This window comes from Uloborus diversus, chromosome 2 (assembly GCF_026930045.1).
Source record: "Uloborus diversus isolate 005 chromosome 2, Udiv.v.3.1, whole genome shotgun sequence".
Classification (NCBI taxonomy): domain Eukaryota; kingdom Metazoa; phylum Arthropoda; class Arachnida; order Araneae; family Uloboridae; genus Uloborus; species Uloborus diversus.
The window spans coordinates 90,209,763-90,223,335 of NC_072732.1; the positions used below are offsets into that span (position 1 = coordinate 90,209,763).

The 13,573-nt window shown below is 33.8% G+C and overlaps 1 protein-coding gene across 1 annotated transcript; it reads left to right on the forward strand.

Annotated features, from left to right (window-relative positions):
* The first annotated feature begins 366 nt into the window (after positions 1-366).
* On the forward strand, positions 367-13,104 carry LOC129217166 (Kruppel-like factor 3). The gene is made up of 2 exons (XM_054851428.1): positions 367-653; positions 11,695-13,104. The coding sequence occupies exons 1-2, from the start codon at positions 516-518 to the stop codon at positions 12,811-12,813; spliced, it is 1,257 nt and encodes a 418-aa protein (XP_054707403.1). The 5' UTR covers positions 367-515; the 3' UTR covers positions 12,814-13,104.
* Positions 13,105-13,573: the final 469 nt, after the last annotated feature.

A 13,573-nucleotide genomic window follows, 5' to 3' on the forward strand; every position in this document is an offset into this window, starting at 1 on the left:
GAAGCACACAAAATGGGATTCAATAAAATCCGATCAGCGTTTAAGTAGCATTGGCAACGATCCATCAAGGCATGTTTTAGTGAATGAAAGCTTTGCATCAGTGAGCAAGGGGGCAGGAAAGATCAAAGAAGTCTTCAATAAACAAACAAACTCTCCATAAGATCACGAAGAAACTGACACACGACCGCATCTTTGCGAGGAAGAAGACACTTCACGCCTCACCGCCCCCCGAGACGCACGATTGGCGCACGCCCCGGTAGACGACAAGCGCTTCCCCCATCCCCGTATCCTCCCCCCGCGCCGCACCCAATCGCCTGCCTCTCCGATCCCCACGCACACTTGGCAAGAGGGTCTCGGACGCGGCACACACGCGCCCCGGACAATCGCTTTTTCTCTGCCGCGACAAGTTCTCTCTCCGAGCCGCGAATAACAGAAACCGGTCCCAGCAGATTCGTTTGCTCTTCCCTCTCCAGATCTTCGTTCCCAGTGCTCGCTGTGAAGTGGTGCCGTGGATTATGTCGGTGGCCGCGGGAAGTCTGGTAACCGAAAGCGTGCGGTGGCAGGCGCCGCAACAGCACCGTGCTTCGCCACATGCGGTCGCTAGGAGCTCCGCGGGGGTCGGGATGGCTTCTGAAATGGCCGATTTTCATGATGTGAGTATGATTTCTTAGTAATTTTTTGGAAAATTTTGATTAAAAATGTGTTAGAGATATGAACATTTCCATCCAGCCCAATGTTGTACAACATTTCGCACTGCTCTCGACAGTAGAATGTATTCTTGCTGTTTCTTAATTTGAAGTGAATGACTTCTGAGTAATTTTTTTAGAAAAAATTATGAAAAATGTTTTACAGATGTGAATATTCCCATCTAGCTCAATGTTATACAACTTTTCGCACTGCTCTAGGCAATAACTTATTCTTACTGTTTTATAAATTGATGTGAATGATTTCTCAGTATTTTTTTATAAAAAATAATGAAAAATGTATGATGGGTGTCAGTGGCGCAGCAAAGGGCGGGGGGGGGGGGAATGCCCCCCAGTCATTGGTTTCAACATAAATGCAAATTCTAGTGCAGTAGTTTATGCATATGAAAAGGCTGCTTTGATCAAAAAATCCCCTTCAGAAGGTATTTTGATCAGAAAACTACCTCCAGAAGGTATTTCTGGCTGCGATAGTGATGGGTGTGAATATTATCATCTAGCTCTTTTTTTTTTGACACGATTCACTCTCTACTTTCGTTATTTGATGTGATTGATTTCTTAGTAGTTTTTTAAAAAAAATAATAAAAAATGTATTATGGATGTGAGTACAGTAAAACCCCTCTAATGAGTACACTAACGGGACAAATTTTTTTGTCAGCAGTACAGGGGTGTCCGCGGGACAGGGGTTTAATAATGTTATTTGCCTTGGAACATGGCAATTAAAAATTGTCCGCGTAAAAGGGGTGTCCGTTATGAGGAGTTTTACTGTATTTCCATCTAGCTCAGTGTGAAAAACTTTTTGCGCTGCTCTCGACAGTAAAATTTATTCTAGCCGTTTTGTAATTTTATGTGAGTAATTTCTCAGTATTTTTTTTAAGAAAAACTAATGAAAAGTGCATAAATGGTGGTGCATGATTCACACTGCTTTCAGTAATAAACCTTATTCTTGCTGTTTCGTAATTTGCTGTGAGTGACATCTTAGCAATTTTCTACAAAAATTTTGGAAATAAGTTTCACGGATGTGATTATTTCCATTTTGCTCAATGTTATAGAACTTCTCGCACTGCTCTTTACAGTAAAATTTATTCTTGCTGTTTTGTAATTTGATGTGAGTGATTTCTCAGTATTTTTTTAGAAAAACTAATGAAAAATGTATTATTGGTGTCATAAAACGTTTAGTATTGCTTCTGACAATGAATTTTTTCTTCGTGTGTGATGCGAGAATTATTTCTTCCTATCTTTTAGAATATTAAATCAAAAATGTTTTTACAAACGTGAATACTTTTATCTAGCCCAATATTTTAAAACGTTTTGCACTGTTTTCGATACTAAAATTTATTTCTGTTTTTTCAATTTGATATGAGACTGTTTCTTTAGTAATTTTTAGGAAATTTAACTAAAAATGTTATGGATGCGAATAGTTTCATACGGATCCTCCTTTTTAACATGCTTTGCACTGCTTTCAATAAGTCTTTTTTTTTTTTTTTGATTTCATGTAAGAATCATTTCTTCCCAATTTTTAGAAAATTAAGTAAAAATGTTTAATTTGTGTGAATATTTCAATCTAACTCTCTTTTTAAAAATGATAACATTTCCTTCAGTAAGAAAATTTATTCTTGCTGATTTTTAATTTGATGTTGGTGTGACTTCATCTAAATTTCTAGAAACTAATTAAAAATGTTTTTCTACTGCGAATTTTACCCATCTTGACCTCTTTCTTCAAATGTTTTAACGCTGATTTCAAAAGTAAAATTTATTCTTGATGTGTTTGATTTGCTTTTTCGGTATATATTTTTTAGAAAATCTAATTCGAAATGCTTTACCGATGGAAACATTTCCATATCTTCTTTTGTCAAAACTTTCATACTGTTTTCGATAGTAAAATTTATTCTTGCTGTTTTTTAATTTAATGGAAATATGATTTCTTCCTAATTATTATTGTTTTTTAAATTTAAAAACGTTTTACGTATATTTCTATCTAGCTCTCTTATTGAAAACGATTCACATTGCTTTCAGTAGTAAAATTAATTTTTGCCGATTTCAATTTATTCACTAAAATTTCCTTCTCTGAAATGTTGTTACAGATTGTTTATTTTATTTAAAAAATATTTAAACTTTCCATTGATCTCAAACAGAGGTATATTTTCATAGGCTCGTAATGGAGATTCAAACAAATTTCTTGGAATTGTTGCTGTATTTTTATGGTAACTTTATTTTTTAACTTAGCAATAATTCCTAATTTGTGATTAACTAAAATACATAAATTTATAATAACACGTAAATATATTATACGCTCCCCACCTTGTACATTCATTACAATAATATTTTGGTACAAATTTTAACTACTTATATTTTGAACTGAATTTTAAAATTCTGTTTTAATTCATGAATTTTGATTTTTGTGTTCTTACGTAGACAAAACATATTGAAGAGTGAAAATTTGGTTATACTTTTGAGTTATTGTCTCTTAACTTCCCTTTAAAAAATTGCATCTTCATTGAAATGTTGACTTTAAAACCAACTTTCTTTGCAATTTTCATTCTTTTGATACATTTTTCTCTTCGATTCTGACCATATTCGTCTAAATAATTGCTTTTTTAATCCATTACTTTTTAACATTCTTTTCCAATATCAAAATTTAAAAATTTCACTTACGAATATGAGTCCAGAACAAAGTGTTGCACATTTTAGTTACCACAATCCTATTTTTTAAATTTTATACCTAGAAGTTAAAAGGCGCAATGTCCCTTTTTTTTTCTTCAAAATTTGGGATTTAAGCACCATTTTACACTCAACTTTTTATACTCTATTCAATTGTATGAAGCACTAAATTTTGAAAAGCAAACTTTAATTTTTCAAGCCCATACGCGACATTCCAGTACTATAGCTTAGTGCATTTTACCTCCAAGGTACAGAATCATACTTCCAAAGCAGGTTAAGTCGTTTGAACCTTTCATGGGAACATTTCGCTATACTCATAAGTAATACATATGCTTCACTAAACGAGACTTTCCATAAATGATACCACTCTGTTTTTCAACATTTTAAAACTTAAAACTGCCCTCTCCCTCTTTGGTCACACTTCAGCTTACGAATCAACACCCTCTTCTTCTCCTTTATCACATATCACGTTTTTTTTTTCATAAACATGTTATAAAAAAATATAGTGTCACCCTTCTTGTTACCTCCTCCTTCTCCCTTGACACAAATGTTCATAATTTCTCGAAACCCCTCCCCTCACAGGGGGACATCATTTGTGGGCCATCCATACCTTCTTTTATTTTTTTCATTATTTGTTTTGCAGGAAATGTTGCAAGAAAATTGGAAATTATTCTGCATTCATTAACCATATAATAATTCTACAGAAACATCTTTATGAAAAAAAAAAAGAACAATTACTTCAAAGAAGTCTTAACGTGTTAAAAATTTAACTTTGTAAGCAACCAAAAGTCAAAATTAAATTAAATAACTCAGCAAAATTGGATATTAAAATGGAAAAATACGTTTAGATCGGATTAAGAAAAATCAGATGGTAAATGGGCGAGGTCAGATACAACCCATCGCAATTCATTTGGGGCCGTTCCACCGTCACGTGCGGGGGACAATCCAACTCGATGATTTCACCAACATTTTGCAATAGATCTTGATATTTTAATTAAGCAAGAGAAAGCACATTTTTTAATCTTTACATTTGACACAAAGATACTCCTGACGCAGTACTATTTTTATTAAATAACTTTTTAACTTAAAACTTAGTTTATTTGTATGCGTCGCTTGCAAGACATCCAAAGTCAACTTCATATAGTTTGCTGTGTTGTATCAATACTTGATATTTTTGCTATCAATAGAGGAATGAGAAAATAAATTGTAGGTTTTGAAAACAAAGGATCCGATGTAAAGGAAAAAAATAGCTCATTTGTTGAGATTTAATAACTTAAATCGATGAAAAAAAAATCATGTATACGGCACTGAAAACGGTCATTTTGTTCCTTACATGACGGTTCCCATTTTTCATAAAAAAATAAATATATTTAAAATGTAATTATGACTTCTTAAGCAACAAAATTTTGTTTATTATCCTTTTAAATTATTATTTTTAATGAAATGTTTTAAGCATCACTTGCGGGACAATATTACCGTTTTCCGTGGAATGGAAAAAGGTTAAAAATTTAGGACTTGCTTACCGGTCTCCCTACTACAATAAATATTTTCAAATTATGCGAAGTTAACCCTCATCCCGCATATAATATTCTCGACAGCCTGGTTAGGGACAATTCATCAATTACGTAAGGGTCCCAAGTGGGAGCGGGGGCTGGAACAATCTCTACATACCCTTTTTTTTTGGTGAAGGGGATGGGGAGGGGGTCAAACCCATTCTTACGTAATATTTTTCAAGTCAATATATTACATTAGAAATCGCGCGGTCAAGTGGTTTGACAAGGATCCTATTTCATTTGCCTCTGGAAGGTAAAAAAACGTTCTAGGATGAGCTGTTTTTTATTTGTTTTCCTCAGAATGAATAGTGTGAAATCTAATTAAAGACTCGCACTATCTATGGCATGTTTTATTTTTAATTAGTATTGCAGCATCTTCAAAAAATGTTGAAAATACATTCAGTTTGGATTCCTACTTTTTAGTAAATATTTCTTTGCACAAAAAGGCTTAATTTTATAATAGGGAAATATTTAACGATTCCCCAGAGATGTAAGATTTGCTATTTTATTATTTTGAAAAACGAAATGAAATATTATGTACGAATAAGGGAGGGGGGTTAGAAATCTTACGTACCCTTATATGTGGGGAGGGGGTCACAAATTGTCAAAATCATCGTTACGTAATCAATGAATGATGACCCCCTTATCACATCCAGGGACTGCAGTTTCGTTCTTAATAGAACTTATGAGTTTGGGTTAGTGAATAACCGAGGTGGAGGCAGATGTCATCTGATTGAAATTGGGCTGCCTCGTACATTGCATGCAGTTCTGCCTTAGCCCAGGCTTAGGGGGTGGTAACTTACTGCTAAAAACCCGCATAGTTTAAAGTTTTACCAAATTGCTGTAGTATTTCTATAGCACAGTATTTATTATATTGCAAATTAATTGAGAAAAAAAAAATTCACGGACTGTTAAGCTAACTGCCAATTTGCTCTAGCAGTTCCCGCTGCATTGTTGAAAGTTTTTCTATCATTTTACGGTAAAATATATTGGCATCCTTATATTTTATCCTATGATTAAATGAGTTTCTTAAATTTTTTTTCCAGTCGTTAAGTTTCCACTCTACTAATTAAATGTATAGCATACTTTGGGCTGAATTTTTCAGAATCATTTTTTCCACTGAATAGTGGGAAATAGTGAGAGAGGGGCGGGGGGGGGGGGGATAGTGGAGTTTTTCTTGCACATGTGCTTACTGTTGCAATTTTTTTCATGTCATATTAAAGACCACTTTAGAAGTAGTTTTCTGCCCATAGAATTGCGAGAAAATGAATTGATATTTTCGAGAAAAGTCCATGGATATCCATCAGATTGTGAAATGTGTGACTGTGCAAAACACGCGTAAAGCACAGTGTTTTGTTTTTTATAGAAATTTTTTCTAATTTTAGCAAAGCATTTAACCATACGTAGAAAATTATATTTTAAGTAAATACTTTTTACGAAACTATAGATATCATCAAATTACAAAATGACATAGTTTCACTAGATATACTTCCTGAAACATTATTCTAAATATAAGGGAGAGGAGGGCGGGGTCAAATTTAAGTACAAAAATTTGAACTGCAAATTTTAAATTGTTTTCGGTCTTTAGACTTTGGGGAAAGGTGTTTTAAATTTTGAGAAACAGTGGGGATTTCTCAAATAGATGATTTAATGTAATTATCCACATCTGGTAATTGTTCGTTTAGAGCTTGAAATCTTAGGAGGAGATTGCTTGTTCACCTACCAAACTATCATCATTACTACCTTCTAGCCCTTCTTTGAGTTTGTCTTTCTTCATGGTGGTAAATATATTTTACCACCATTGATAAGATACATTTTATTAATGGCGGTAAATATATTTCTTCATATCTTAAAACAAAGATAAGAACAGAGTAAAACTTTGAAATGTGTCCCAAAGTTACCCCATGTTACGGTATAGCAAACTGTACTGAATTAGGAGAGTTAGTTTTATGCGAAGTCTTGGTAAATTGTTGAAAGTGGTCTGAATGAAGAGATTCAGACCACTTTCCGACTAAACAGTTTTTCCCGAACACCGCTGGAGCAGAATATTTTTTTTAAAACAATCGAATGCTTTTGCCAGACTTTTGATTTTTTTTTAAATTTGTATTATTACTAATGATGTCTAACGACAAAGGAGAGATTGGACTCAAACACCATTTTAAGGACAGGTTTTGTTGGTGTTTAGGCACAAAAATTGAGGGAGTTTTGTTTGCACCTGTTTTTCGATTGTAAAATTTCTTTAACAAAGTGGAACGAACTAATTAAATGGTTAAATGTATGAACTACCAACGTTTTGATGTACAAAAATAGCAAATTACTGCAGACACGTGTTTAGGTGTTACAAGTTTACTTTTCAATGCAAAGAAGTGTGAACTTTCGGATGAAAATTCTTTCCTCCGATGACTTCTCATCCAGAAGCTCACACTTTGCTTTGAAAAGGTGTTTATTGTAACAACGAAACACGTGTCACTTGTCTGCAGTAATTTGCGAGTTTGGTGCATCAAAAAGTTAATAATTCATTCATTTAATTTTCAAGCATAAAGATATTTTTTCGTTTATTAAAAGGTATTAAGAGGATGACATCGGTTCATATTGTGAATCTGAAATTTCTTTTTGTAATTCCAATGTTCGTGAAAGTTGCTCGTAGAATTTCTTTAGTGATGTAGAAAAGGAAAAAATATACATTTTTTTAAGTGCATTTATTTTTTTCCATCTTCCTTACCGTTTATCACTTATAAAGCGTTCTTCCCAGTTTTGATCCTCTTATAGAAAAAAGCCGACTTTAAGTTAAAATTCCTATATTGCCGCAAATACCAATTATAGTAAGTTCCTAAATGCATTACTTAATGCAGTTTTCAATGTCGTTTTAAATTCATACAATCGATATAATTACAAAAAAAATGTTTTTAACCCTACCCCCACCCATTATTTGCCTTTTAATTAACATCGGGGGGGGGGGGATTAAACAGTTTAGTGGTTTCAGTTTCTTCAAATCTTAAATTGCTTTAATAAAGTGGGGCGGAAAAACTATCGATTAAGAATTTTCCATTTGTTATATTTTATGCCTTAAGTAGCTCCTAGTTCGAAAATTTAATCAAAACCTTTTGAAGATGTTGAAGAAAATATTCAAAAATAAAATGCTGCAAAAGAGTAAAAAAATAATATTAATAAGAACTTCTGCTTCTGTGTGCAAAAATGAAGTAATTAGAGATCAAAACCCCTGCATGCTATTGCCCCCTCTTATAGTGTAGTTTCCTTCAAATACAGTATAACTTCGATTTTCCGAATAAATTGGGACTGTACATTGGACCCCATTCGGATAATCAAAAGTTCGGATATAATAGGATTTTCTCCCAAAAAAGTCTATATCAATTCATACAATATGAATGTTGAAGATGGGGGGGGGGGGGATTGAAGAAAAATAGCTTTTAATTAATTTAATGAAAACCAACACTCTTACATGCTAAGCGTACTCATAAGTGCTGCAAATAAAAATCCAATGATAGAACTACATCTCATGAGGGTAGCTCATCATTCCAACAGTGTTTTCGCTGCGCCTACACTATAGTGTTGCTAAGGTTTTAGTTTCATGGTAATTTTATACTTCCGTCAATGTAGTAAAGCTAGGAAAAATACTAGTATCCGGAAAACAAAATGCACTTTTAATCAATGACTAAACCTTACGAAACAAAAGCATTTTCCCCCCCGATACTTCTAATTCAATTACTATTTGAACAAATTCTAACAACAAGGAGTCGCGCTGGTAGAATCACTATTTGGCGAATCCCAGTACAATTCAGTCTTTTTTTTTTCTTTTTGAAATTATGAAAGCGATTCGGATAATCAGCAGTTCGAATAGTCGGAGTTCAAATAATTGGACCTCTACTTTACTATTTTTCACCATCCTAGAAATCTTAAGAAAATTTTAGCTCAGTAAAAACGTCCCCCCCCCCCCATCCTGAATAGCTATAAACTTGTTTTTAACGTCACTTCTACAGAGAGAAATTCTGCGGCTTTTATTTTCAAGTACACATTTAAGCATATAGGTGTGAATTTTATTCAATGCTTGAACTCGAACACTCTTCAAGCATTCAATTTTACAACTGTATGACAATATTTTATCTTTCTATTTAGAAACCCTGTCTTAATGTAAAAAAAATCAATTTCTTCTTTTAGTAAATCAATCTAATCTGTTCATTTAAAATTCCAAAGGCCAAATACAATGATCAATAAACGGCCACCCCATTTATTTTTATTAAACGGCATTTCCACTCGAAATAAAGGTAAGGTACATTTTCAGTTGCAATTAAGATTTTTTTTTCTACTGGATAGACGCCTTCTTTCTTTATATTTTGTCTAATAGTGCTTCATCTCATGTCATCAGATGCTATCGTCTTGATTAACGTCAATTCCATTTCCGTTCCAAGATCAAATGTACGATCGATTACTGGTGAACCTGCCCATCAAATTTAACTTCAACTCAACTCTTGCATGTACACGAACCCCCCCCCCCCACACACACATAACAAAATTCAGCCTTGAGCTTTTATCTTAATTATTGGAGTCAGTGATTTTAGAGATGGATCCATCAATGCACGGAAAGAAAGAAAATGACGGAAGACACTAGCACATGCAGGCCTTAATTACAACGCTCGTATTACCGACGAGTTTTGGGTATATGGGTGTGGGTAAAACCCGCAAACCATCAGACTGGTTGTTAAATGCTATCGTCACATTAAAGGTCCAGACTTAAGGGCCTATCATTGCCTTGATGTCTTTATTTAAGAAGATGTTTTGAAATTCGAGATCTGTCACTGTGTGCTGAAGATACGCTGTTAAGGGTTTGACGGTGTAATGAGAAGGTTGAAGTTGAAGTAGCTATTTAGAGGAACAAGAATTGATTTTTATCTTGAGTGGATTTTTCTACTCTTCAATCAAGGTCGTTCGCGAGGCACTTAATATTTGACGCTCTGACTGTTAAACATAGTAATAAATGTTATTGATGGACTTGATTTGAAGTATGGTAGTGAAAGATTGAGTTAGGTTATGCGGATGCTATTTAAGAGAGAAAATGTGAAAATATTCGGGAATGTAATTGTAGTTTATTGACAACACTTTTTAAATAAGTGCCATAAATTATATATTACTGAAACGGATAATTTTTGTCACTGATGTCTTTTATTGCAAATAAAAAGGTACTGAGAGGTATATTTCACCCACTCGCCAAATGGCACAAATATTTACTTAACTACAAGAGATGCATTTATGGCCCTCGCATTAATTACGGGCTATCTTGCAAGGGTACCACGGACTCCCTTCCATTTCTGTTAAAAGGTAAACACTACTATAGCTGAATAAAATGTTTGAGGGAAGTCGCTTTGGGGTTTGGGAGGGACTCACTAAGAGAAAAGCTAGTTTGAAATCAGTTTTCATTAAATTAGCATTATTGCTACAGCAAAAAAAAAAAAAAAGCTGCTGTGTAAAGTGAGTTTTTTGTGTTCTTTTATTCCCCCTTCCTTTTATTGCTCTTGATTCTTTTTCACTTTCATGAAACAAAAATTTTATTGACGAAAAGAACGTTTTCAGATTTTCAGCAATTTCTTTTCTAACTTTTCGTGTAAGAATTTTGTTTCTAATATTAACGATATTTTTGTGTAAAAAAAAATTTAACGTTTAAAAAATTTTAACGGCGCTAAAAAGCTTTAAATAGACCTATTAAAAGTATTTTTGCGCATTCTGTTTTAAATATCTTTACCCGTGAAATTTCTCAGAAATAAGTCTTCCTCTCTGATGAAAAATTAAAAACTATTCAAAAAACCTAACCGTTCCAAAACAGCAAAAAAAAAAAAAAAAGTGTTCAAATGAAATAAAATGAGTTCTAAATTAAGATGTTCTGTCAATGATCTTTTGAGCAAAAAATGTTCGTCTCAAATTAGACAGTCCTTAAAATTAAAGGAAACAAAAATAGGTGAAAAATTGACAAACAAATCAGCAGATATCCTCCTTTCCAAAGGCCGGCTTTTATTATGTTTAAACTTACGATAAATGTGTGTGATTTATTAATGGTATTATTCTTTGACTTCGCTTTACGTGAATGGGAAAATTAGAGTACTTGGAAAATTATGTAAATCTTTATTACTTCATTTGGTTGAAAATATATTAGTTTTTTTCTTCTTCTTCCGTCCTTTCTTATTTCTACATGAAAGCAATCAAGAAAAATAACATAATTAAAAATTTTGATTCAGAAATTGAATATGTTTATCAATTCTAAATATGTTTATTTTCTATTTTTTTTAACTTTTTTTAGAACTAAAATAGCTGTTTCAGCTCATATTTTAACTTGATGTAGTGTACATTTGCTGAATTGTTTACAAGTTATTTAGCTTAATGCATAAATACATTTTACAATTCTTGAGCTTGCTTTTAAAATCCTTTTATTTTGCCAAAGTTTTCGGAAATCCTTAAAATATCATTTTCTTCTTTTTTCTTTTCTTTTCTTTTTTTTTTTTTGTTTTACTTTTTAGAGCTAAAACAGTTGCTTCAGCTCATACTTTAATTTGATATTGTGTATATTTGCTGACTTGTTTGCAAATTACTGGGTAGAATGCGTAAATACATTTCGCAACTCTTGAGTTCACTTTTGATATCCTTTTATTTTGGCAAAGTTTTCGAGATTTTACTTCGGATATTTTTGTCGCAGATATTCTGATTTTTTAGAACAATAAAATACGTGTATTTAATAATAAAATTTACAATTCTTTTTTACTCTCTCTTTTAAGATGTGGCAAGACATTGAAAGTGTCCTCTTGGGAGAATCTTGCGTTCCTGAATCAAGAAGTCAGATGTATTTCTGCTCCCCAGAAGCAGGCTCCCACATTTTTACGAAACCATTGCAATCAGGATCTACAGTTCCTACATCTTCAAGTCCACATGCGTACCACCACCCTCATTCCCATCACTTGCAACACATGGCTCAACAGCAGCATTATTTGAACTCTTCTCCTTCTTCAGGCAGCAAAATGCCTCCTACAAGTGGTGCAAATGGATATTACTTCAGTCCTTACAGATATAACTTTAAAAAGGAACCTGTGGGAAGTTGCATCAGCAGTCCTAATCCGTCCATTCCTTCCGGTTATAATATGCACTCTGCTTGCTCTTCGGACTCTAAGCATGAGATGCTACCAAATCCTGCAGGAGCTTATAGCGGACAGTGTGTGCCTTACAATAACTCTATTCCACCTGTTCACTCTCATATGTCACCACCAGCATCACCAGAAAATTCTGGAATTCAAAATAATTATGGCCCTGCAACAACTCCCATGGAAAACTATCCACAAATGAATAATGGGATGTTGCACAGTTCAAGGACATCAATCGTCAACCCTAATGGGTATGTTTATGGTATAACAAATGGTATGTCTGGTCCTCCTCACTTGCGCATGATGACACCACCGTCTTCACCTCACTTGGCAGACTTACTTGCAGTGCAGAATGGAACACCAATGCCTTACTCTATGAACAGACCGCCAGCAAACCACCCTCCATCCCAACTCTTACCTACAGGGATAGGATCTTTGCCAACAACCACCAAACATCGCCGAGGTCGTCGAAGCACGGGCAGGAAGAAAGTCACCATCCACACTTGCTCTCACCCTGGATGTTCCAAAACGTACACAAAGAGCTCCCATCTAAAAGCCCATCTTAGGACTCATACAGGCGAGAAACCATATCAGTGCAGTTGGAAAGGCTGCGGCTGGAAGTTTGCAAGGTCCGATGAACTTACTCGACATTACAGGAAACATACTGGTGACAGACCTTTTCAATGCAGATTGTGTGAAAGAGCTTTTTCAAGGTCAGATCATTTGTCATTGCATATGAAACGACACGCTGCCGTTTAATGTCGAAATTATGGCACAAAAATATTTCATTGCTGAGTTCATGGTGTGTTTAACTTTTGTGTGCGTTTCGATGCAGGAATGTAAAATCACTGTCATAGTTGACCAAGTGAGAGCAAGTAAGACAAAAACGTCTATCTCCTACGCTGCAGATCCAAAATGCTATTTTTCATTCATAACCAATTAAACAAAAGTATAATGCTTATTATTTGAATTGAAAAAAACAAACTAACTCTTCTTTTAAACGACCTTAATATTATTTAGACCTTAACTTTAATATTACAATGAAATACAAACTTGTTAAAAAAAAAAAAAACATATCTTTCAACAAGAATTGAACTGAAAGTTAAGTGATATATACCAATTAGGAATTTGTCATATTCTTTTCCCAAATTTTAACATCAAACTCTTTTCTGTAAGGAAATAATTAAATTGTTTAGTATTGTAACGCAAAATAAAATTTGCTGCTGTAGAGTCTCGAAAACTCCGCCTAATCTGGACAGATCGGTGACCCAGTTTGTGAAAATGCAGAATTTGAACTTGAATTTTTAAGGTGAAAAGAGTTTCAATCTAAATAAAGTTACGAAGATGCAGTCGATAACTAATTTCCAGTAAAATAGTTTACGTTGATGAAAATTGTGCATTAGTGCTCACTCCAAAATAAATATAAAATTCACTTCTTGATCAATTACTGAACTCTATAGCAATCGAGAATTTCAGTCCGCTAAATAAATATAATATACTGCGACAAGGTCGCATTATA

Bases quoted from the DNA above. Each gene is read 5' to 3' on its own strand.
- LOC129217166 (XM_054851428.1), top strand. From the start codon at position 516: ATGTCGGTGGCCGCGGGAAGTCTGGTAACCGAAAGCGTGCGGTGGCAG. The intron at 654-11,694 runs GTGAGTATGATT...CTCTCTTTTAAG, and splicing joins AAATGGCCGATTTTCATGAT to ATGTGGCAAGACATTGAAAG.